This window comes from Halyomorpha halys, unplaced genomic scaffold, assembly GCF_000696795.3.
Source record: "Halyomorpha halys isolate HHAL.00 unplaced genomic scaffold, Hhal_1.1 Scaffold36.1, whole genome shotgun sequence".
Lineage (NCBI taxonomy): Eukaryota > Metazoa > Arthropoda > Insecta > Hemiptera > Pentatomidae > Halyomorpha > Halyomorpha halys.
The window spans coordinates 1,379,875-1,402,448 of NW_027108624.1; the positions used below are offsets into that span (position 1 = coordinate 1,379,875).

The 22,574-nt window shown below is 28.4% G+C and overlaps 1 protein-coding gene across 17 annotated transcripts in view; it reads left to right on the forward strand.

Moving 5' to 3' along the window:
- The window catches only part of LOC106686615 (uncharacterized), a 220,772-nt gene that overhangs the window by 183,924 nt on the left and 14,274 nt on the right, over positions 1–22,574 (forward strand). For all 17 annotated transcript variants that reach the window (XM_067046905.1, XM_067046908.1, XM_067046904.1 and 14 more), the window contains 3 exons: positions 177–266; positions 19,325–19,442; positions 19,751–19,885. In XM_067046905.1, the coding sequence (XP_066903006.1) occupies positions 177–266; positions 19,325–19,442; positions 19,751–19,885 (343 nt within the window). The remainder of the gene's footprint in view (positions 1–176; positions 267–19,324; positions 19,443–19,750; positions 19,886–22,574) is intronic.

Below are 22,574 nucleotides of genomic sequence, written 5' to 3' on the forward strand. Positions count from 1 at the left end.
GGAATCTTAGAAAAGAATCCTAATACATGAGCATTTTGGAAAAAAATTATAGAGCGTGATCGTTGGCCTTGACATGCAGTTGGGGTGATACGTATCTAACACTGAATAATTTTTTTACAATATTGCAGTATTGAATGATAGTCGGTTTTACAAAAATAAAATTGTTTTATCTGCAGATTAGACGATGCTGCATTGAAATCCGAACTGCAAAACCAAAGCAGCCAAGTGATGAGAGAGTGGAGTAACCTACTGACGTCACACCCAGGGTGAGTTGCCTTGATATTTAGCTCCCGCACACCAGTATCTGTAAATACATTAAATGTTCAATTATAGTTATTTATTTCTGCTCTGCTCCCTTCATCTCCTTTTCCTTATATGCTGTTCCTGTAGTTGCGTTTCTTTGCTTGTAGGTAAGTATTATTTTTCTACTTTGCTGCACTCTGTTTTTCTTTTTTTATTTTCACCTACATTACTGCAATTTTGCTTCAGTAAGTTCACTTTGAGTAGTTAAATTTAAAGTAGCATTTCTAAAAAAATTGTTTTTTTTTTTTATAAATTGTATAAATTCATTTATCAGTTAATAATATTGCTGAGGAAAGCATGATAAGGAATATGGGATGTAAAAAGCAATGCAGAAGCATGAATTGTATTATTAATGTACATATTTTAACTTGTCTATTGAGAATTTGAAAAAGTAAATTGTATATATTTTCAAATTTTATCTAGTTTAAAAAATATATTTTAGAAATAATTCAATCAGGAAATTTAGACTTGATTAGAGGTCAGTTGATGTCATCTCCATTTTTTTTTTCAACCATAAGGTTTATAAAGCAACTTTGAATATACATACTTATATTAATTCAATTACAAAGGTATTTCTACAGTTTATTTCCAGGATTGGTCATATTTAAAAAATAATTGTTCTTATTTTTTTTTTTTTCACAAAAGTTTGAGATTCTGTATTAGTTCTCCCCAATGTGGCCGTGCACATTGGGATGAGGGTCCCAGAGTGCCTGGTTTGGAACATTGTAGATTCGATTCCTACCTGGGGCAGTTAATATTCATTTTTCCGCAGTCCATAGGAAAGAATGTTGGCACTCTCGCACTAGTTAGTACACAGTGGCAACCTCTAAAGAACTGCTAGGACCACTTACCAGACTAGTTCCCCCACTAGTTACCAGTACCATCACCACCAGTTCTTACCAATAAATTTTTTATTACCATTAATAAAAAAAAAATTATTGGCCTTACATAAAACTATTTGTAAATATCTCTTTATTTTTTTTAAACTCAAAAAAATGGAAGATAAATCAGTATCTACTAAGAAACGACAAAATTATATTTGCAGCAAAATGTAGGAATGATTTATAGATAGTTTGCACTTTTGATTATCATTTATTATAAATGAAAAGTTTTAATAAGACTCAGGGTATATTTATTAAAGTCAGCTATGCAAAATTTTGAAAAAAGTTTAAATTTGGCTTGGATTAACTTTATTTTTATAAATTTGTTGAAAATCATTATAAAAATTATCTATATTTTATTGAATGAATTTTATTTTGTAAAGATCCATCGGAAACCTCCACGCCTTTATTCTAGGGTTCACACATATTCCTGTTTCCTTCAAAGACTTTTACTATTCTCTGTTGTTTTATTCATAATGATTATTGTGTTAATCAAAAATCTTATCACATCACCATAAATATTTTTGTCCTCATTTTTTGGTTTGTCAATTCGGATTTCTTCTCTGCACCATTAACCATTTCCAAGTTTAGTTTTCTGCATTTGGAGATTATTTTGTTTGCTTAGATGATCATTGACGTTATTCCTCATAAAATAGTTGACAAAAAGTAATCAATTGTTTATTGAATTAAAAATAATTACGGAACAATTGTTATTATTTGAATAAAGTTGTAATTATGTCAATAAAAATTGCTCGGGAATTAATAAAAATTATAGGTAAGCCTATTATACTAGTCCATGTTTATTTTGCTTTTATTTCCTCCACTATCACTTTGATTTATTTCCTGTAGTTTTTTATTTGCAAGATTATTGAATCATATCTTCTATTTTGTTATTTTAGTTTCCATATATGCTGGGAGTTACATATTATGTTATAGTATGAAAGCTTGTTTATTCTGTAAAATTTTAAATGTGATGTAACATATTTCCTTTTATTTGAACATCTAGTTAGAGAGAGCTTTAATTTCTTATCCTGAAAAGGTTTATTTGCCTCTCGGTTGATCTGCTTAATCATGACAACTAGAAAAATTCTTCATATAGATATGTTCCACTAACCCAGCCATGACATCCTCTCTCTCCGTTGTTCATTTCTTGTTGAAAATCATCACAACTAATTTTTCTTAAATTATTTTGAAAATACTAGTCTTTAATTTATTTCTCTTAATTTTGACCATCTTATATTTTTAATTGTTAAAATTGTGATACTTCTTTCTCCCTTACATCTGATATTTATTTCAGATTCATTACTGGATCAATCACTTTTTCTCAATGAAATATTTATTTATTCATTGTTTATTTCATTTATTTATTTTCTCATTCGTTATTTTTATCTTTTTATGTAATACTGTTGTTTTCAGTACTTTGTAGTTTTAAATCTGTCTTGTCATTATATTGTATTTTTTTTAGTCCATACTGTATTTATTTTATTTTTAATGTTATGTTTCGAGTTAATTTATTTTTTAATAAAATATTTATACATTTTACAAGTTTTGTTTTATTTCATTAAAAATAGTCAAGTATTTTACAGTTTGTAAAAAGAATTAATTCCTTTCAATCTAAAGAACATATCTTTTTTTTAAATAATTTTGAAAAATATAAAAAATGTTTATCAAGCATGCTTACATTATTGATGTAACACTTAGATACTGATTTACATCAGTACTTCAGATATATTTTTTTTTATTTATATTTTTATTGTTTCAGCTTTATATTTATATATATATATTTATGTAACTGTTATAACAACAGTAATTATTAGACTAATAAAATTAAACAAATTAAGTGTTTCTTAGTAACTTGAAAACACATTGAAGTATAGAGTAATGGACCATCGATTTTGAAAGTGTAGATTCTGCTGCATCTTCATCTGGCATGTTGGCATTTTACAGTTTTATTAACATTAACTATGAAATTAGCAATGAAACTCTATATTGAACCACAGTCAACCACAATATACATAGTAAAAACAGAATTTAATATTTCATTATTGAATCAGTTATTTGAGAAATAAATTATCACTAAAAAATGTAAACTTGAGATTAGTTTTTAAATTAAAAAAAAAAAAACTGTCCTAAGAGAATACTATGACCCATATTTATCAGATGGTATTTTAAAATATCCATTTCAATTTTATTTAAAACCTTAACCAGTCAATTTGAATGACGAACCCTACTTAGAAAAAATGAAGATGACCTTTTTCTCAAATTACTGATCCAATAGTTTAAATATAAATCAGAAAATAAAATTTCTATACAAAGTGTAATTATAAGTTGTCAACTTATTTTCAATAAGTTAGCAATATTTAAAATCAACTTCATAGGTAAGTTTTAATGGAGTAATCCATAATGTTTACTTCTATATAAAGATTTTTTAACATAAATACCATATTAATCTCATAGTTTTGTATGTCCGACTGATATGAAGTTGTTTCTGTATTAAATGAATTTTGAGTTTTTTAGTAGCATTGTTGCAATAGGAAATAAAAATAAATACTTTGCAATATAATGTAGAGAATGAGTTGTCTTGATGGTTTTGAATGTAGAATGAATCCAGTTCAAATACTGGCTTGGTGCATGTGTATTTAGGACTTAGTCAGTTTAAAAACTCTTGTTTAAAAGGAGCTTCGTAATCGTAATCTGATTGTGCATGACAATAGTCTGAGGATAAATTAGGTGGTTGAAGCATATTGTTTACCACTTTGTGTCCCTAAAATAACATTGTTATTCTCAAACATTTGTTGAAATCACAAAATATAGTAAACAAAAAAATAAAAGCGCCCTTAATAGTTTGAAGAAACCCAATAATGTATAAACAGGCTCTATTTATTTTCCTTCATGAAACTGATTTTTCATGCTGCATGAATGAGATTAAATTTTTGTGGATGAAAGTAAAATTTATAATTCAGAACCCATTAAAGAAGGAGTATTTTCTTCAATAATTTAAACTGCAATTCTTCAATTCGAGAATGTCATATCGCAAAATTCTTATAAATGTTAATCACATTTTAAAAGAATAAAAACAATTTGACATTCATGTGACCATTGACATCAATGATGTGGTTTGCATCACTCTCCACCACAAGGTTTTCTCCTGGCCAACTGAAGGATCAGGTCCCCACTTCATAGGGGCCTAGGTATGTCTTCTAATCCCACTATTAATTCACAGCTGATATTATGAGGCAGAATATTGAACCTCGACTTGAATGTTTAGAATTTTTTGTCTTATCCACAAATAAAAGTGGAAATCCAAATATAAAAGTGATTAATAACTAGGTAAGTCAAAATTATTAATTTTACTGGATAATCTTTCAGATTTATCATAATTACTACAAATGTAACTGATTTAGCTACTGTTTTTCTATGCTCATCATTTATAATAATACTGCATAATGTATGCAGTAGTACTAGCTCCTTAGTATTGCTCATAATACACCATAAACGGTTTTTCAGTAATCCAAATGGATTCCTTCTTTCTATAGATGTTATTCAATGTTTTGCTAGCTTAAAATATACTAACATTATCTATTTTTTTAAAAACATTTTTTATCAAAAAATAAATGTAAAAAGTTTGTTATCTATCAGTCCTCCCTCCTGTCAAGAATCCTGTTGGCAATTTTTATATATTTTGAGGGAAACTAAGTCGGCTACTGTGGAAAACAAAATATACCTCGACAACCTTTGAGGGAGGGGTCTTGGGTTTAGTAAACAGAAGATCAACAGTTGTGCAAAGAGGTGATGTGGTCAGAATTATGCTCAAGTGTCAGGTTTTACTCTCCGATTAGGGGTACACACTTAATAACGGCCGAGTGTATCCAGAGAGCTTTCTCTATCCCAGGGTACATTCAAAATTGATTTAACAGAATAAATAATTATACGCCAAAGCCAGATTTGAACCAGGGGTCTGTAAAATAAGAGCACAGTGTCTATATCAAATAGTTGCTTTAAAAAAAAAAAAAATTATCTGAAAATATGACTAATAGCCTCTTGTGGGTTTTAAATAATTGTAATAACTGATTGACATTCTGGTTTAATAATGTATAAAATAACGAAGACAACTGTAGAAGGAAAAATAATAATGATGAACTTGGTTGCTATCCTTATCCGAGAAACACCAATATGACTTCTATCATTCATTTGACCAATCTTAATGCTTTGATATTTTTGTACTAAGTAGAATATTGGATTTTTATTGTACTAAAAATCCGAGTAAATTTTTTTTTTCAAAACAAAAAGTAATATATTAATAATAATAAGCAAAAAGTAATATATAAGATATACTAAAAAATATTTTGTTGAGTAAAAAGTTACTTAATATTGTTAATTACTAATTAATTAATTATGTTAACTACATAGTTAATTACTAACCAATTATGTTTATTTAATTGCTAATTAATTAATTAACTATGTTAACTACATAGTTATATGTTAATTATATAATTGCCAATTTTGATTTATTATTTTTTTAACTCAATGAAAACTCAAAATTTATTTTTATATGGTGCATTGGTCAAGTTTTTTGTACTGAAAGACTGAGTTGATTTTGGCTCTATTGATCTAATTTTTTAATTAATACAATAACATAAAAATTATAAGGGCGTAGGAGGATATGTGAAGCAAATGAGAGAGGAAACAGACAAGGACTGCCTAGATAGAGAACAGTACGGAAAAAAAATTTAATGAAATAAATGTTCTTGCGGCAAATAGAGAAAAACGGAAGTGTACTACATGGTCAGAAGAGAGGAAGCAAAGGCATGCAGAAGTGGAGAGAAGAAGAGAAAAAGTGAGAAGGAAAAAGTAATGATATTAGTGCGGCTTTGAATGGCTGTTCCGTGAAAAAAATAAAATAAAAATTAAAGGGGAAAAAAAGGATTTATTAAGAATCTAAAAAATAAAGGATTTATTATTTTCTTTTATTTCTATGTTTTTCTGACTGATGGTTGTTAACTGTTTTTTGTTTTGTTTTTTTAGCCCCGAAGAAGGCTTGAAATTCAGGTTAAAACATTGGCATAAATAACTAATTACAAAAAAAAATAAATAAATACATAACAGTCTACATAAATACATAATCATCTCTATGTCAAAACCTAAGGAAGTGAAAGAAAAGAGCTTTAGTACGTCAAAAATAAATTAAGTACTTACCTATTAGTTATTTTTAAAACAAATTTTTCCAGAGAAATTTTTTTTTAATCAGTAATTATAAACAGAGAAGATAAGAATATTATAAAAGCAAACAATTGCTGATGAGGTAAATTCCTTAGATAGAATACTTCAGTGTCACTATAATTGACATTTTTTTAAAACCACCCTTATAAACCATAACCCTTATTTGAATCGAAATAAAAAAAGAATTGAATACTATTTTCTATTAATGATAGAAACAAGTATGACAAATAAATGTGGTTTTAAATGTTTCTAGATAGACTAATGCGGCTTAAAAAAAAATAATAATAATAAATAAGTAATCTGTAAAAATAGAATTGCATAAAAATCTGATCTCTGGTTATCATAAAATATTGTCCTTTTACTTAGAACGTTGGTATTTTAAAAATAATAACTGAATTCGTAAGATCTTTCTTATATCAATTTATTTTATACCTTACCATGAGTTGTGTATGAAAAGAATTAAGACTCAGTATTCTGTTAAAAATAAATCAAATCATTTTGAGGATGTCAGTTATTTCGAAATTAGGTTTATATAATGAAGGGTTGTGCTGGCAACCATTTACTTCTTTTTAGAATGTTTCAAGGCTATATTGTAGGAGATAGTCCAGGTGGCAGTCAATGAAGGTACAAATTAGTAAAAAGGCATTTTATTAATATCCAACTTTTCACCTCACTTTGCAGGACTAAATAAGAACAAGATATAACATTTTAAAATAAGATAAAACTATTACAATTTAAATAGAAATAATGTAAAAGGTTATCTAAAAAAAGGGAAAGAAACACAGTAAGTTGAGCAATTATAAATATAGATAAATAGAAAAATAATTAATAATCAGTATAGTAATAATTGATAGAATTGCGAATATAAAACTACTGTGATAAATAGTGAAACAATACGTAATTGAAGTAGTAATAAGTATGGTAAAATTAAAAAGAAAGATTAATGAAATAAATGTTGCCTAAGTATGGCATAATAAAAGATAAAGATTGATAGGTGAACAGTTATATTAGCAAGAAGTTAAGAAAATATAAGATAGTCCAGGTGGCGATCAATATAGTAAAAGAAAACTATTTATTGTTAACCAATGTTTTCCCCACTTTGCAGGGTTATCAGATTGAAAACTGATTTCAGTTTTCATCTTTGTTTCATTCTGACTGACCTGTAAAGTGAGGTGAAACTTGGTTAAAAATAAATAATTTTTTCTACTATTTTGATACTTTTATTGATTGCCAACTGGACTATCTTCCTACAATTTACTTCATACCATCAATTATCTTCTTCCAATATAAATATAGATGAATAGAAAACTAATTAATTATAAGTACAGGAATAAGTTTTATCTTATTTTACAATGTTTGTATCTTGTTTTCATTTAGCCCTGAAGAAGCTCTGCCAAGTGGGGTGAAACTTTGGTTACAAATAATTTTTTTTTTCTATGTTGTACCTTTATTGACTGCAACGGGGACTATCTGCCTATAATCTTTTACTGCCAGCTATCTATCTCCCAATCTAAATGTTTATGTTGGTTTTAAGGATAAAATATCTACTTTAAATAACATATACAGAAGGTGTATTAGAATAGAATCTAGAGAACTAAATTAACATTTTAAAAAATATATATATTCTTAATAAAACCCACAAAGATGAAATAGGGGAATCTATTTTTAAATTTTATCTTCCCATAATGTTTTTAATGGCGTCTTGAGAAAAACAGTTTTCATGTTCATGCCGTTAAAAATTACGATTTTATGAGTATTTAAAAAGAAAAAAATGTACTTTGTACACCAATGTCGGATTATATTATTATGATAAACTTGTCGTAGATATCGCTTACAGTATCGTTCGTACTTTGTACGTTGTTTGGTCTCAGGTTAAATACTGTTTTATTTCTTATCTTTATTTACGTTTATCGGTTGGATTTCAAACACCTGTTTGTTACTACGTCAGTCTCGCGTCATTGCGTACTGGATAAAGTTCTCGTGTGTTTCTTTGTTGAGCTATCGTGTTGAAATAAACAGATTTGACTGGCTGTGGATTTATTATAATGTGCGGCGGAAAGAGAATATTAAGGATTTTATGGTAATGTCTTATTATTTTATGATTTTCAACGAGTTATAATTATGTATATTTTACTGTTAGTTTGAACTTTTTACTCGTTCCAATAGGATGTTTACATGTATACATACAGTACAATCCCCTTTATTGTATATTCGAATTACCCTAAAATCTTTTTTTATTTAGCTCCATACGTTTATTTATTTTCATAATAAACTCAATAGAAACTATATTTTCTAATTTTAACTGATGTTTGTAATTATAATTAAGTATTTAAAAATTCATTTATAAAAAGAAATAAGTTACTAAACATAGTAGATTTTCACGTCTTTACTGTGAATAACAGGTATTTAACAAAAATAATATGAAGTCCTTTAAATAAAAAATGCATTTGTTGGAAAACTAAGCTCTTATAGATTTTATTACAGTTCTTGTTAAAGTAGGGATTGAAATTTTTCGTTTAAGCCCTCCATTCACTTTGTTTGGTTTCTCAAAAGTATTTTAGCTAAATATTTAATGGGTATTTTCTTATTTTTTGCTCCTAAGTTTTTTTTAGCATTTTTTTATTTTAGTGGAATATAGCAGTGGTTTCCTTGTCAAATTATATGTTATGCATCACATTGTTTTAAGAGCATTTTATATAATTAATTTTTATCTTTTAATGTCATATCAAGAATTTTGAATGTACGGAGTAGGTCTGGCAACATATACTGAGCCATCGGTGTTCTACTACATGTCATCTGTACAATTTTTTTATTTTATATGTACGCCTTATAAATATTTACATAATGTACGATTTGCGCAATCCATTATGTTTTAAACATTTGAAACATCTAGTATCTTGAAATTTAAAATAATATATTTGCATATTGTAATAAATAAATAATACAGGCTCGGCGAACCCGAAGGTTCCAAGCCGATACCACCAATCGCGGGCTACGTATTCGTCCAGTGATGCCCGTTTAAACCAAAATCTCGACTCAATCCTCCCACCTACGCTTCGGTTTATCTCTCGGACGTTGAGCCGTCGGTTCTGTATTTATTAGCCTTAAAGCCTTACACATCCATCTAATTACATTTACTGTGTACAGTTCCCTACATTCGGTTCTGTGTAGCCTTCTGAATTCATTGTTATGAATATTTTAAATGAATAAATATCAATCACAAAGACTAAGAGGAAAAATATTATAAACCACATTGAGCCCACATTTTTTAAATATAAAATTATTTAACAAAACCTGTTCACAGTTTTATTCTGTTTCTATATATATTTCACATTGTTGTAATATATATTATATTATATGTTGACTGGAGTGAGATGGAAATTGGCCGAAAATTACAGAACTGTATTAAGGTGGTTCACAAGTTTTTGTTATCCTTATTTTTGTGATTGATGTTTAAAAAAAAAATGAAGTAGTTTATTTTAAATTCATTGTCAATTTTTTTTTCTAAAATCAATAATTATTACCCTTCCTTTTCTATGCCGGTGTAGTTTGTACTATTTTAGATTTATGTTTGGATTCATTGCTTTTAAAAAAAAAATAGTATACGATTTTTTTTTTACTTATGTGATAAGGAGTGGCAGTAATTGGATGATGTTCTATCAAATAAAAAAAAATTGCGTTGTGGAAAATATTGCTGTAAACAAACAATTGTTGCTACTAACCGATGTGAAAGACAAAGTTGCCATAAATAATAAAGATAACAGATTACTGCGTTCCGTAACGTGAGTTGTTTAAATATTATCCTTGATAGATTATCTACTAAAAATAGTTAAATTGAATATACATATGAAAAACCTGTGATTTTTATGAAAATGGCCCTGTGGATGTTTTTAAAATCCCGCTCAGTAGTTATTAAAAAAAAAAAAAATGAGAAATTAAAACATTTGTAACACCATTTTTATCTAGCTTATGTGTTCGGAAAAAAAAGTGATTTAATTATTTAATTAATGCTTTGCCGGAGAGATAAAAAGTTGAAAGACCCAAAAGATACTCCTCTAACAGCAATTCTATTCATATACAGACTTTTCAATCCTCTAATTCAATTTACAGGACTGTGAAAGTTCTTTGGATCAGGCAAACTTATAATTGAAATTCCCCCTCACTTTTATGGCATTGTTTTACCTAGAAAACAATTCTTAATATTGTATACATAAGTGTCCAAATGTAACGAAGGTAGAAATTTATATATAAAAATAAATAAATTATATCCATAGACGGAATTATGGATAAATTCAAAGAAAGTGTGAGAAAAACGAGAATTGTATTAAGTTTTAAAATCTATCAAGATATCCCTACTAATGAATGGAATGCAATTCCCATCACCCTTATGTTCTGGAAACACCTTTCTAATCTCTCTATTTGAATTTTATTAGATATTTTTCACCTAGTAGTATGGCATTCAAAATGAAAACGATCTGAAGATAAAATTAATTCCTGAGTGGAAACAAATATTAAATAAATACTGTATTGAGACTGACTTGGACTTCTGTCAAAACAGCCCTGACGAAGCCGTGCAACGTGGAGCGAAACGTTGGATCAATTAAGATAGTTATCTCTAGGGATAGGATTTTTATGTTTTCACATATTTTTACCTGACCATGATATCTTCGATTCCTTACTAACTAAAGATGTTTCAAGACATTTCTGGCCAAAATAAGCCATTTTTATTTCACATATTTTTAAATATTTGGCCTTTTTTACATATTTTGTTATAAATCACATATTTTCTGAAATGTTTGTTATTTTTAATATATTTTTAGATATTTTGTCCTGAATCACGTATTTCCTTAAATTATTTGTTCAATTCTAAATACATTTTTCGCAGCAACTATGTAAGTAAAATTCAAGAGAACGCAATAAACTTAAAGGTGAAATTTATCATTTATTATAAATAGTGCGTAAAAATTCTATATCCTTCATCTTTGAACACAAATTAAAAGCTATGGCAATAATAAATTTTCACATAGAATTACATCGAGAATTTCTCAGAATCAATTAAAAAGAGATTTTATTTAATTATTCCTGTAGCATTTTCCTAGAATTTGTTTGTTTACTCCTCAATCCATTTCTCTGTTTCACCTCTTCCCATGGTCCTTTCTCATCTTAGTCTTGTTTCACTCCCCTAGTTTAATTACAATTACTAATTAATGTCTTGTTATTGAACAGCTATGTTTTCTCTAAGTACATTTTTTTGTACATATTTTAACATAATTTCTTTAAAATATTATTCATATAATATATAATAAATACATATTTATGTAACTTCTTTAAGTTATAAAATTACTAATTAATTAGTAATTTATATTGTTGAATAATACATATTATTTTAAATATTTGACTATTTATTAGCACATATTTCGGATTTTTTAGCACATAAAAATCCTATCCCTAGTTATCACTATATGCTTTTTTTTTTACCGCACCCGAACTATATTCCATTTATTGTATATTAAATAAATTTTTAAAATCTACAATTACCTTAGAGTCAATTTTTTTAATTTATTTTATTGAAATTTATAACTGTATAAAACAAATACAATAAGTAGATGCGATAAAGGTCAAAATTAAGAACACTTCAGTTCTTAAGCCATATATTTTTTCTTTAAGGAGCTTTCGGGTTTACAATGCTCCTCTTCATTTCTTTAATTTTTTTAAAAAGCACATTTACAATTGTAATCAATTAGTTCCATTTCTAATTATTAATAGGAAAAAAGTCAATAAATAAATGAGTATTTAAATTTTTTTTATCCTTACTTGTTTGTTGTAAATTTAAATTTTATTATTAATTCAGATAATTTTGATTATGGCATAATAAGTAAGAGGAATATAATTTTAAATACTCATTTATTTATTGACTATTTTTTCTTTTAATAATTAGAAATTAAATAATTGATTGAATACAATTGAAGACGTGTTGTTTTAAAAAAAAAGGCTGGAGAGAAAGATACTGTATCTCCCAAACGAGAAGATAAAACATATATAGGTTAACTACCATTGTGTTTTTAGTATTTAATTTTTGACCTTGGGCAGTTATAGATTTTTATACATTATAAATAGTATAGGTTATATCGTTACTCCAGAAGAATAATAACGCAAATGTAAATGTTTTTTAAATTGACTTTATTGTTTTAGCGAGCTCAGAAATAGATTTGCTAGGTTTTATTAATCGACATAGTTGTACTTACGAAATTCCTCTCTTGGCGAATTTTTAAGTACAATTATGTCTGTCGACTTACATCTAGTAAATGTATTTTTGAGCAAAAATATAACCAAGTCAACTTCAAAGATTTACAGTTTGGTCATTATACTTTCGTAAGAGCGATATGATAAAACTAATTGAATTAGTTTAACAAATGCCTACAAATGTTAAATAGATACAAATATTTGTGGAGCAAGTATTGCCACATTTTTAGTAAATTAACAACTGTATTTTTAATTTAATTGTGTATTCCATAATACTTTTAACGCCGTTATTTTCGATATATATATATATTTGTTTTAGTGTTTTGTTAAAAACCTATAAAATAATATTATTTTTGTTATGATTTTTTTTTTGTGTAGTGTCCTCTTAACTTTAAAAAATATATGAATTAGTAAAAATTGACTACTAATATACGTTTCTGTAAAGTCCGTATACTCTTGACACTCATTGTACGTATTGATCAAATATGTATACTGAGACATCCTGGAAACCACCAAAACCATGTTGTAGGGGTTGTCAAACGGATATAAAATGCATCCCCACACCTCCTTACCCCTGTGAACATTAACTTCATTATTATCTTCTATCTTTCCGTAAACATGGATCTAAATAATATTTATTCATATATACATTTAATCAGGAATCGCGTTGCGGTTTTCTAGGATACCAATATCCTTTCGAAATTTTAGTCCATATACTCTCTGCTTCAGGAAATTGAACAATAATACAATCACACAGGAATGTGAAAAATTGTTTTTGATTAATAATTGTTAAGTGATGCTTAGCACATTGTGGTCAGTTGATTTTATCGACTAAGTTGCTGTCACATCTCAAGGCATATACAGGACGTTATGACACGTTCTTGAAACGAAGGCTTAATTTAACTTCTTTATATATAATCTTTTCAATTTCTTGAGACTGGTATTTATTACTATGCCACTATGTGACATAGTGACATGATACAAACATGTGGAGAATCTACCCATTGATAGAACTCCAATAACATTTCTAGAAGAGGAGATATCGAGGCCATCTTCTTTTCAGACGCCTAGGAGGATTATTAGGTAATGAAGGAGAAGCCAGGTTAGAAACAACTGGATTTGGGTGGTTGGGAAGTTTATCATGGAAGGAATGGTATCTGGTTCTGGCTAAATCGGCAAAATATGGGACATTGTGGTCCTGATGGATTACTTGATTCGTGACAAAGTAAGGAGTATCAAGGATTTTACGAAGGATTTTGGACTGTAAGGATTGGATTCGGGAGGAATTTGATGGTTTAGTGGAGCCCCAAAGCTCAACTCCGTATGTCCAGATAGGCCTTATAATAGTCATGTATAACAGTATTTTGTAATGGATTGGCAATTTAGACCGTTTGTCTAGTAAATGTTGTAATAGTCGGAATCGACGAGCGGTTTCCTGTCTTTTCAGTCTTGTATGAGGATTCCATGTCAGTAAATTTATATTTAAGATTGTCCTTGAGGATTTCCGAATTGGCCGATACGTTAGATGATATAATAAGCAGTGCTGAGACTTAACACCAATTGATTTATTTAAAAAATAGTTAATTTTAGTCTATTTCAACGTAATGTGTGTCTGTTGCAACAGAACAAATAATTTCACTAGCTTGATGAACCTTGTCTGGGCTAATGACAGAATAATAAAATATAATGACAGAAATATAAAACATATTTTATCAACAACGACAGTTTTAATGAAAGTTGTGATTTTGAATCTGATAAAAAAATGTATAATGATCTTTTCTTTAAGTGATATATGTGTACCCAAAGGTTTTTTAAAAATATATTTTTTCAATACAAGATCGGAAATTTTTGGAAAAAAAAAAGGAAATTTTTTTTTAACTATTTATTATGGAGGGGGGGGTATAGTCTCATACAAAAACCATCCCTAACTATAAACAATGTTATAAATTAATAGAAATTAACAAAAATTAAGATAAAATAACAATTCCTAATTAAAGATAATAAAAAAACAAAAACGACATTTATGGATTTAACAAAATAAATAATTGACTTCTAATGGAAAAAAAAAGAAAGTGAATTTGAGAAAAAAAAAAGAAATTAAGGTAAAATAAAATTTTAGAGTGACACCCAAACTGTTAAATATGAAATTCCAGTTACGTAAAATTTTTATTTTTTGAGCTAGATTGTTCATACATACACACCATTTTTTGAGACTTTTTTTTTACTTATGGAAACTCAAAACACGTGTTTCCGTCGAAAACTGGAATTCAAATTTTTGCATGACCCCAATACCTTTCCGTACTATATTTTCCTTATATAGCTAAGTTAATATAAAAATAATACTAAGTTTTTTCATGATGGGAAAAATAACATTTTTTTTTTATATTTTTGGTTAGAATAAACTAATAATTACTAACCCAATTCGACAATTTAAGGCCCGAGAATGGAATATACTAAGGGATTGTTTTTGCAGTTATTGAACCCGAGTATGATGAAACTGTTAGCTCATGACTCACTCGCCCATGGCGGCTGGAAAGAAAGCATGGCGTTTTCCCTTCGCCTCCTTTCCCTACTGGATTATAACGAATGAAGAGTTGAATTAAATTTCATATTAAAATAAAATTTAATTTTCAAGGTTTTATTCCGTGATTGACAAAGGTCATATTAGAAGACATGTTATAAGGACAAGCTTTCATGGCGAACCACTTAGGGCCTTGTTCTATGATGTTTGTTCATTAACAGATTTATACTTGAATGTAAATACATTTATAATTTGAAGAATATGGTCAGGGTTGCGGTCAAAAAAAGAACAAAATAGTTATAAACTATTTATTGTCCGACGTTCCGTCCCACTTTGCAGGGCTTCATCAGGGCTAAAAAGATACAAAAACAACACTACAACAATGAGACACAAAAAGGTCAAAAGGTCAATTTTATCCTGTCTTAATTGACCTTTTTGTATCTCATTGTTGTAATGTTCTTAATCGTTTTCGTATCTTTTTAGCCCTGATGAAGCACTGCAAAGTGGGACGAAACGTCGAACAATAAATAGTTGAAAATATTTTGTTCTTTTTTTGACTGCAACCCTGACTATTTTCTTCATATTTTAAACTGTACAGTCAACTATTTATACATATATAAATATATTTATCTTTAACACATAATAGTAAAAAGCCTTCAATTATATTATATAGGTACTTAATCAACTTTTTAATAACTATATTTTTTATTTAATTAATTTAATCTACTTTATTTGTTTAAGCTATGGACTTAAATTTTCAAAAATTCTAAAGAAATTTATCGAAAAAGTTCGATAGTGTAATTTTAAAAATTTTATTAGAAACAAAAATAATTATTTTAAATAAAATAAAGGTTATCCAATTTAAGTCTCAAAACAATCTTTATTTCTTTATAAGTCCGACGTTTCGGCCTTTCTCATTGACAATCTTAAATATAAATAGTACAACCATGTAAATTTTAAAAACTTTTTGCAGGCTATTTTGCCCAGGTCAATAATTTCAAAATTATTCTATTTTGTAAATTCTGAGTGAAGATTCTTTTGAGACTTAAATTGGATACAATTTATTTTATTTAAACCAGTCTCAAGAAAGGGAAAAGATTATATATATAAAAAAAAATTAGGTTTTTTTATATTCTTGTTTTATTCGAAGTGATACGTAGAATTTTATTCGAGTTCAGTTCAGTGATTTCAAACAAAAAAATTTGGTCTATTTTCCATTTTTTGGACTAATTTCCTGAATTATTTTTATTTTTGGAAATATAAAAAACAATTACTTATGGATTGAGCGCCCTAAAGCCACAGCCAACAACACCAACTGTTTCAGTAACATATTTTTTTATATGTACAGGATTTTTAAGGGCTAAGTGCCCTAACAGAAAATATGGATTAAGGATCTCAAAACAAGAAAAAAAATTCTCTATGAAGCTGTTGTACACAAATCATACTTTCAGCATTTCTTGAGATAACCTCCTCCATGATCTGACACTTGTCACCATTTCGAATTTTGGATATTTTTTGTTCATAAAGTTTAGTTTGTGAATTTTCCGCCATTACCGCAAATGCTACTCGAATTCTTAGCTTTCGCTCTCCTTCAAGTGTAGAAGAATAGTGACTATATTTTTCGAACAAACAAAAAATAGTATTCCATCCGTGTTGCTTCGTACGGATTTATTTTAGATTCAACCTTACATGTCCAGCCTATCGTAGCCTGCCTAATTTCGTGACTTATTATATGGTTGGTTTACTTCTCAGTGGAGTTAAGTATATTTCCACCAGCTTTAAGAAAAATGCAATTAAAGGTTTTCTCTTTTTGCGAAATTATAACTTTTTAATTATTTTTTTTTTATTGAACAGATTTAAATTGTATTAATAATTTATCCTTTTAAGATTTAGATTTTATGTATACGTTCTACCCCTCGGGCGTTTACCCCGTTAGTTCATTGTTCATTGTGTGGGATCTATCATTACTTATTCCTAGTCTTACACGTCCATCTTATTCGCTGCATTGCTATAACCTAAATTATATTTACCAGGTGCTGTCCCCTCAATTTGGCGTTTTATATCTTTCTATATTCTCCAGGTAGATCATCCGTTTTCAGTTCGACGTTTTTACTCAACAATTTATTTTCACAAACCTTAAGGCATTTATCTTCCCTTAGTGTAAGGGAATACGTTTTGCATCCGTAAAGTACAGTAGTAAGGATAATAGTTTTGTAAATTCTAATTTATAAGTTTTTTTTACAGAAGGTGCAAGCTAAGCAATTACGAAATTGAAAAATACAACCTTCTACTTCCTCATCAATTTCGTTGTTTTCTAGTTACCGTAGAACTAAATACTTAAACCTATTTGCCTTCAAATGTATTTCCTCCTATATATATATTACCGAAATCCCTGCCGTTTCTACATCTAACATTATATTCTGTTTTGTCCGTATTTATTTCCATGTCCTTGTTACAGAATCTGAACAGATCTATTTAACAGGGTTTCCATTAATTTTATTTCTGCATTCCTATGAAGTATGACTATACTTAAGACAAGGCAAACTAGACCGTTACTCTGGCTTGACAATATTTTTTGCTGTGAACCCTCTAGGTATAGCTCCATTGGAACAACATATTGTTCTCGATAGTCATTCCCATTCGTTTACGTGGAATGTTCATCTCTAATATGACTATACATGCTTCCTAAACTGATGCAGGTCTATGGTTCATGTAATCATAGGCCTGATGAAAATCTATGAAGATATGGTTTTCGCTAACAATACTTTTGTTTGAAAACTAATTTGGCTGTTGATGTCTCCAGTACTCAATGTACCAAAAAATATCAAAGACCACTGAAAAGATTATCTAGTTATGGAGGTATAACGCCTTCTTCCTATCTATCTCATCCATCCCATCTTTTGTCGAACAATAAAATGTGATTACTTATGGCATAGCAAAACTCTAGTTTCCATATCACTGTTATTATTGTCAGGCGGACCTGTATATTATTGTTATGTTTCGCTTTGTAAGAAACCAGAACGCCTACTATAGTTTGGTTACATAAAACTTCGAAAATATCTCCTTTTGGCTTTTGGTTTCGGCCAGCAGATTTTTTCTTACCGTACCAAAGAAGATAGTTCACTTTCTCGACCCCTAGTGCCCTTAAGGAATAATTCTCCCTGTTTCAAAATGGGTGCAGCAAATTGAATAGCTACTCTATTAGCGATTTTACTGACTGTATGGACATCTCTCAAAATGAGAGCTTGTTATACAATCAAATCATGTTTAAATTATACTGTTTCGTAAAAGAGAGATTTGTTTTATTGTTAAAGAAGAGATTTAAGCTGGCAACAGGAAGTGGGAAGGCAAATAATTACAAAAATAACATTTTTTCTTGAACGGTAATGTTGATAGTTTTCATAGAGTGTGTTCGTTCAAGTGCATAAATTTATTTTTCCTGAAGCAATCTCAATATTGTTCTAAAATTGAGTTTGGTTTGTAAGAAATCAGCAATGGGACATAATAATAAATTCAATTATATTTATTGTAGCTATCATGCACATTGAAAAAAATAACATGACTTTGGCGAAATGTATGTTCTTTTTAATTATTATACTCCAAATCATTAGTTTAGAATGAATATATTTCGTTTTTGTTATTTTAATTTAATAATAATTTCAAAATATAAAAACGGGAATATGTTTTGACAGTGAGATATTTACTCCTATTCAGTTGGTAGCTCTGACGCTCTTGGGTCTAGGTGAAAGCTGTTATGTTTTGCTATATTGTAATGAATGTTAAAAAATATGTGATAACTACACGAATCGAAAGTAATTTTCAAACTATTTCATCCGTTAATGGATAATTACATAACCATTTCATAGCTAAATTAAGGATGTTTTTGTAAATTACAATGAAGGAATCCTGTCATTCAAGTACTACAACCTGTGTCAATGGGTATAGGCTTATAATTACTTGTTGATTTTGGTTTGTTCACTTTTTCATATGTACTTTAAGCTGTTTGATCTATGTTACTTAAATAGGATATTCAGTTATTTAGTGTGATTAGTCAAATATATGATCAATTTTGTAAATTATCTGATATATCCGTTTGATTATTAAATTGTTTAGGAGGATTTTGATGTGATAAATGATGGTTTGAATTTTTTTACAGCCTGAAGAATGGTCGACGAAAACCTAGGCTCAGCGGAGGCAGCACTAGTAGTGGGGGAGGAGGGGTTCTCGATTCGCCTCAATCTATTGCTAGTCCTATTCGAGCTAGCAAAAAAGTGGTATGTTTAATTTTAATCTAAAACTTATATACTTTTAATATATCATATTCAGGTAGCTTGGACTCTTTAAGTGTAGCTTCTAACCAAAACGAGAAGATATCCAGATTATTCATAGCAGTTTTTAAGTTTCTTACTTACTTAGGATATAATATGATAAGGTATAACACCACTTTTAAAAGAGTATAAAATAGTAATTATCAATCTAAACCCTATTTTGTTTTTGTTTTGAGCTATATCAAAGATGTTCAAGTAACCTCTGTTTAGGTTTAAGTTGGTCTTTTAATTTTTATAAATGATTGTTTTCACAGAGTGTTAGTTCACCCGGTGAAGATGGAAGCGATGACTCTGGAATCAGGGTTGATAGAGACACTTATCAGCTCATATTCCAGGACGTAATTAGCATTAAATCAATGTTAGTCAGACTTCAAAGGACCCTCCAAGATGTATGTTAATTTATTTATTTATTAATAGTCAATTTAATTTAGCTCAATTTTGTAATACCTCCCTACGATATTGAATTTTTGACAAGTGCCCTTTTAATGCAGTGTTTGCATTAGTTCGATGGTAGTGATTTCAGTGATATTGTGTGGATAAAACTTTTTTTTTAAACATGTTTTAATAATGCCATTAAAACCAGAGGCTCTGCTTTTCTTATGTCTCTATTAAACATTAACTTTTTGCTCAAATAGAGAAATATTTTAATCAGTGTGTATTTTACATTTGTGTTTATATAATTTATTATTGTGAAAGAGTATATGTTTTTGTATGTGTATAAGCTATAGTGTGCTATCATAATAGTTATTTCTTTCTTAATCCATTTACTTTTGTTTTTAAATTTAAAGTTTGTGTTTTTAACAATAATTGTGATGATGGCATTGACTCTGGTAGTAATGGTTCTGGCATTAACTCATATATTTAGTAAGTGAAAATAGAAAATATCTCTTTTTAAAGGTTATAGTTGATGATGAACTTCTATATTCTGACATCAGATCACAGCTTTGCTTAATTAGTGGCACATCTTTCATGAAACGTTTTTCTTTCAGTTTTGTATTTGACATATTCGGTAAATTGTATAGTAGACTTATAAATTGTACTTTTCTACAAGCTTATACTAGGTTTGGGACCGTCTGTAGGAGGTCCCCTGAGAAAGTAACCCTTGTTTACAGTACTATCTTTAGTATGCTTTCAATTTAACAATAAAACAAAACTTTTTTTTATCAGATTTGTCACTATTTAAGCAAAGCAGTGGTGTGTTCAGCAGTGATCTTATATATTATGAAATATCCATTTTATTCAATCCTTAATTTGTGCTGTACAAGTAAATCAATTTGATATTTATTGTAAACATTTCTTTATATTAGTTTCTTCTGGGTGTCGTCTTTCTTACTCAAATCATGATCTCAGATTTTTTTCTTTTCTTTTAGAATTTCTTATACATATTTTCAACTTTTGTACCTTATAAGGATGTGGTGTTTTCCTAACTTCCTGTTGTGTAGTATCAGAAGGTAGGGGCTGGGATTAAAAATTATGATTGTTTCATTACTTCCTCCTCTTTCTTCATAGGTTTGCTGTCATAACATTAGCTGAAGGTAGAGGGAAATAAAAATTATTGCCAGGTACTTGGGTTCTTCAAATGAATTTACATTAACCAATGAAAGGGATATATTAATATTTGAACACAAGAGATTTGTGAATAAAGAGATCTAGAGATAGATTTTTATCTAGGTGTGCTTGCAATGACTTTAATGAATTTAAAAAAAAATAAATAAACATGCCTTTTTTTAAAACTTAAACAGTTATTAGGTTATCAAGCACATAATTTAAATTTTGGTCCTGATTTTATATTTCCAGACTGTTTGATAATAAAACCATAGAATTACATTATTTCGTATATATATTTCCTATAAGTAAATAGATTCAAAGATTTAAATAGTAATTTTTTTAATTAGATCTTGTGAATAAAAAGGTACTCCTCCTTATTTTAATTATTTATTTTATTCTATTTATTTTATATATATTTATTTATTTTAATTATTATTATATCATTAATAAACAATAACGTTTCGAGGTTATCACCCCATCATCAAGTATCTCATTAAACATCTATTTAAAATTACATTTTGTTTATTCCTTATTAGTCTTATATTGCTAATAATAACATATTGTTGTCACTTAGTATAAAATTTTTAATAATTAAAAACCAAACATATTCCAAATAAGATATGCCCCATTATCTCTCAAAAAAATTTATCTAAGAGAAATACTGAACCAAGTATAGAAAATAGCTAGAAATAAAATGTCATGAACACCATGTCAAAGATCATTACTGGATTTTAGTTGAAAGTTCTTAATAATGTCAAATGAGAGGAGAAGAGAAGACCAGAAAGGCATGTAAAAGGAAGAAAACTGCAGATTGATTTACTTTGTACACTATGTTGCTCTAAGGTTAGCATTTTATGGGCAATTTATAAATTTGACTACCACATCACTGTTGGTATTAATAATTATTGTTATATCTTCGAAATAGAGTTCATGTTGATAGAGGTGCAATGTTCTAACTAGATATAAAAATGGCTGTAATAAAATAATGCTTGAAGAAGTTTGTCGGGGGGTGCGGTCAGCAAAGAACAACATAAATAAACAAAACAATATTTATTTATTTTATGCCGACGTTTCGACCTGAGTTTCAGGTCTTCATCAGGGGTTGTGTCGTAGAGGAGGGAAAGATTAGTACTACGTACTAGTAGTAAAACGTCGGCATAAAATAAATAAATATTGTTTTGTTTATTTATGTTGTTCTTTGCTGACCGCACCCCCCGACAAACTTCTTCAAGCATTAATCTACGGTCAACTATCTACACCTCAATGTAATAAAATAAATTGAAATCTTTCAGTATTCTATTGTGTTTAGTATTATGTCTTAACTTTTATTGAGTGTCGAATATGACTAAAATGAATTTAGTTTAAAATTTTGTTTCACCCTAAAAATGCCCCATTTTTGGGGCATCGCTTTATTCCTACATCGTTGATTATTCAGTAATGTAATTTAATATGTTTAAACATTTCGCTAATATTCTTTGTAATATTATAGTTTTTTTTTTATCTGATTTGGGTTTTGATAATTTTAGGTGG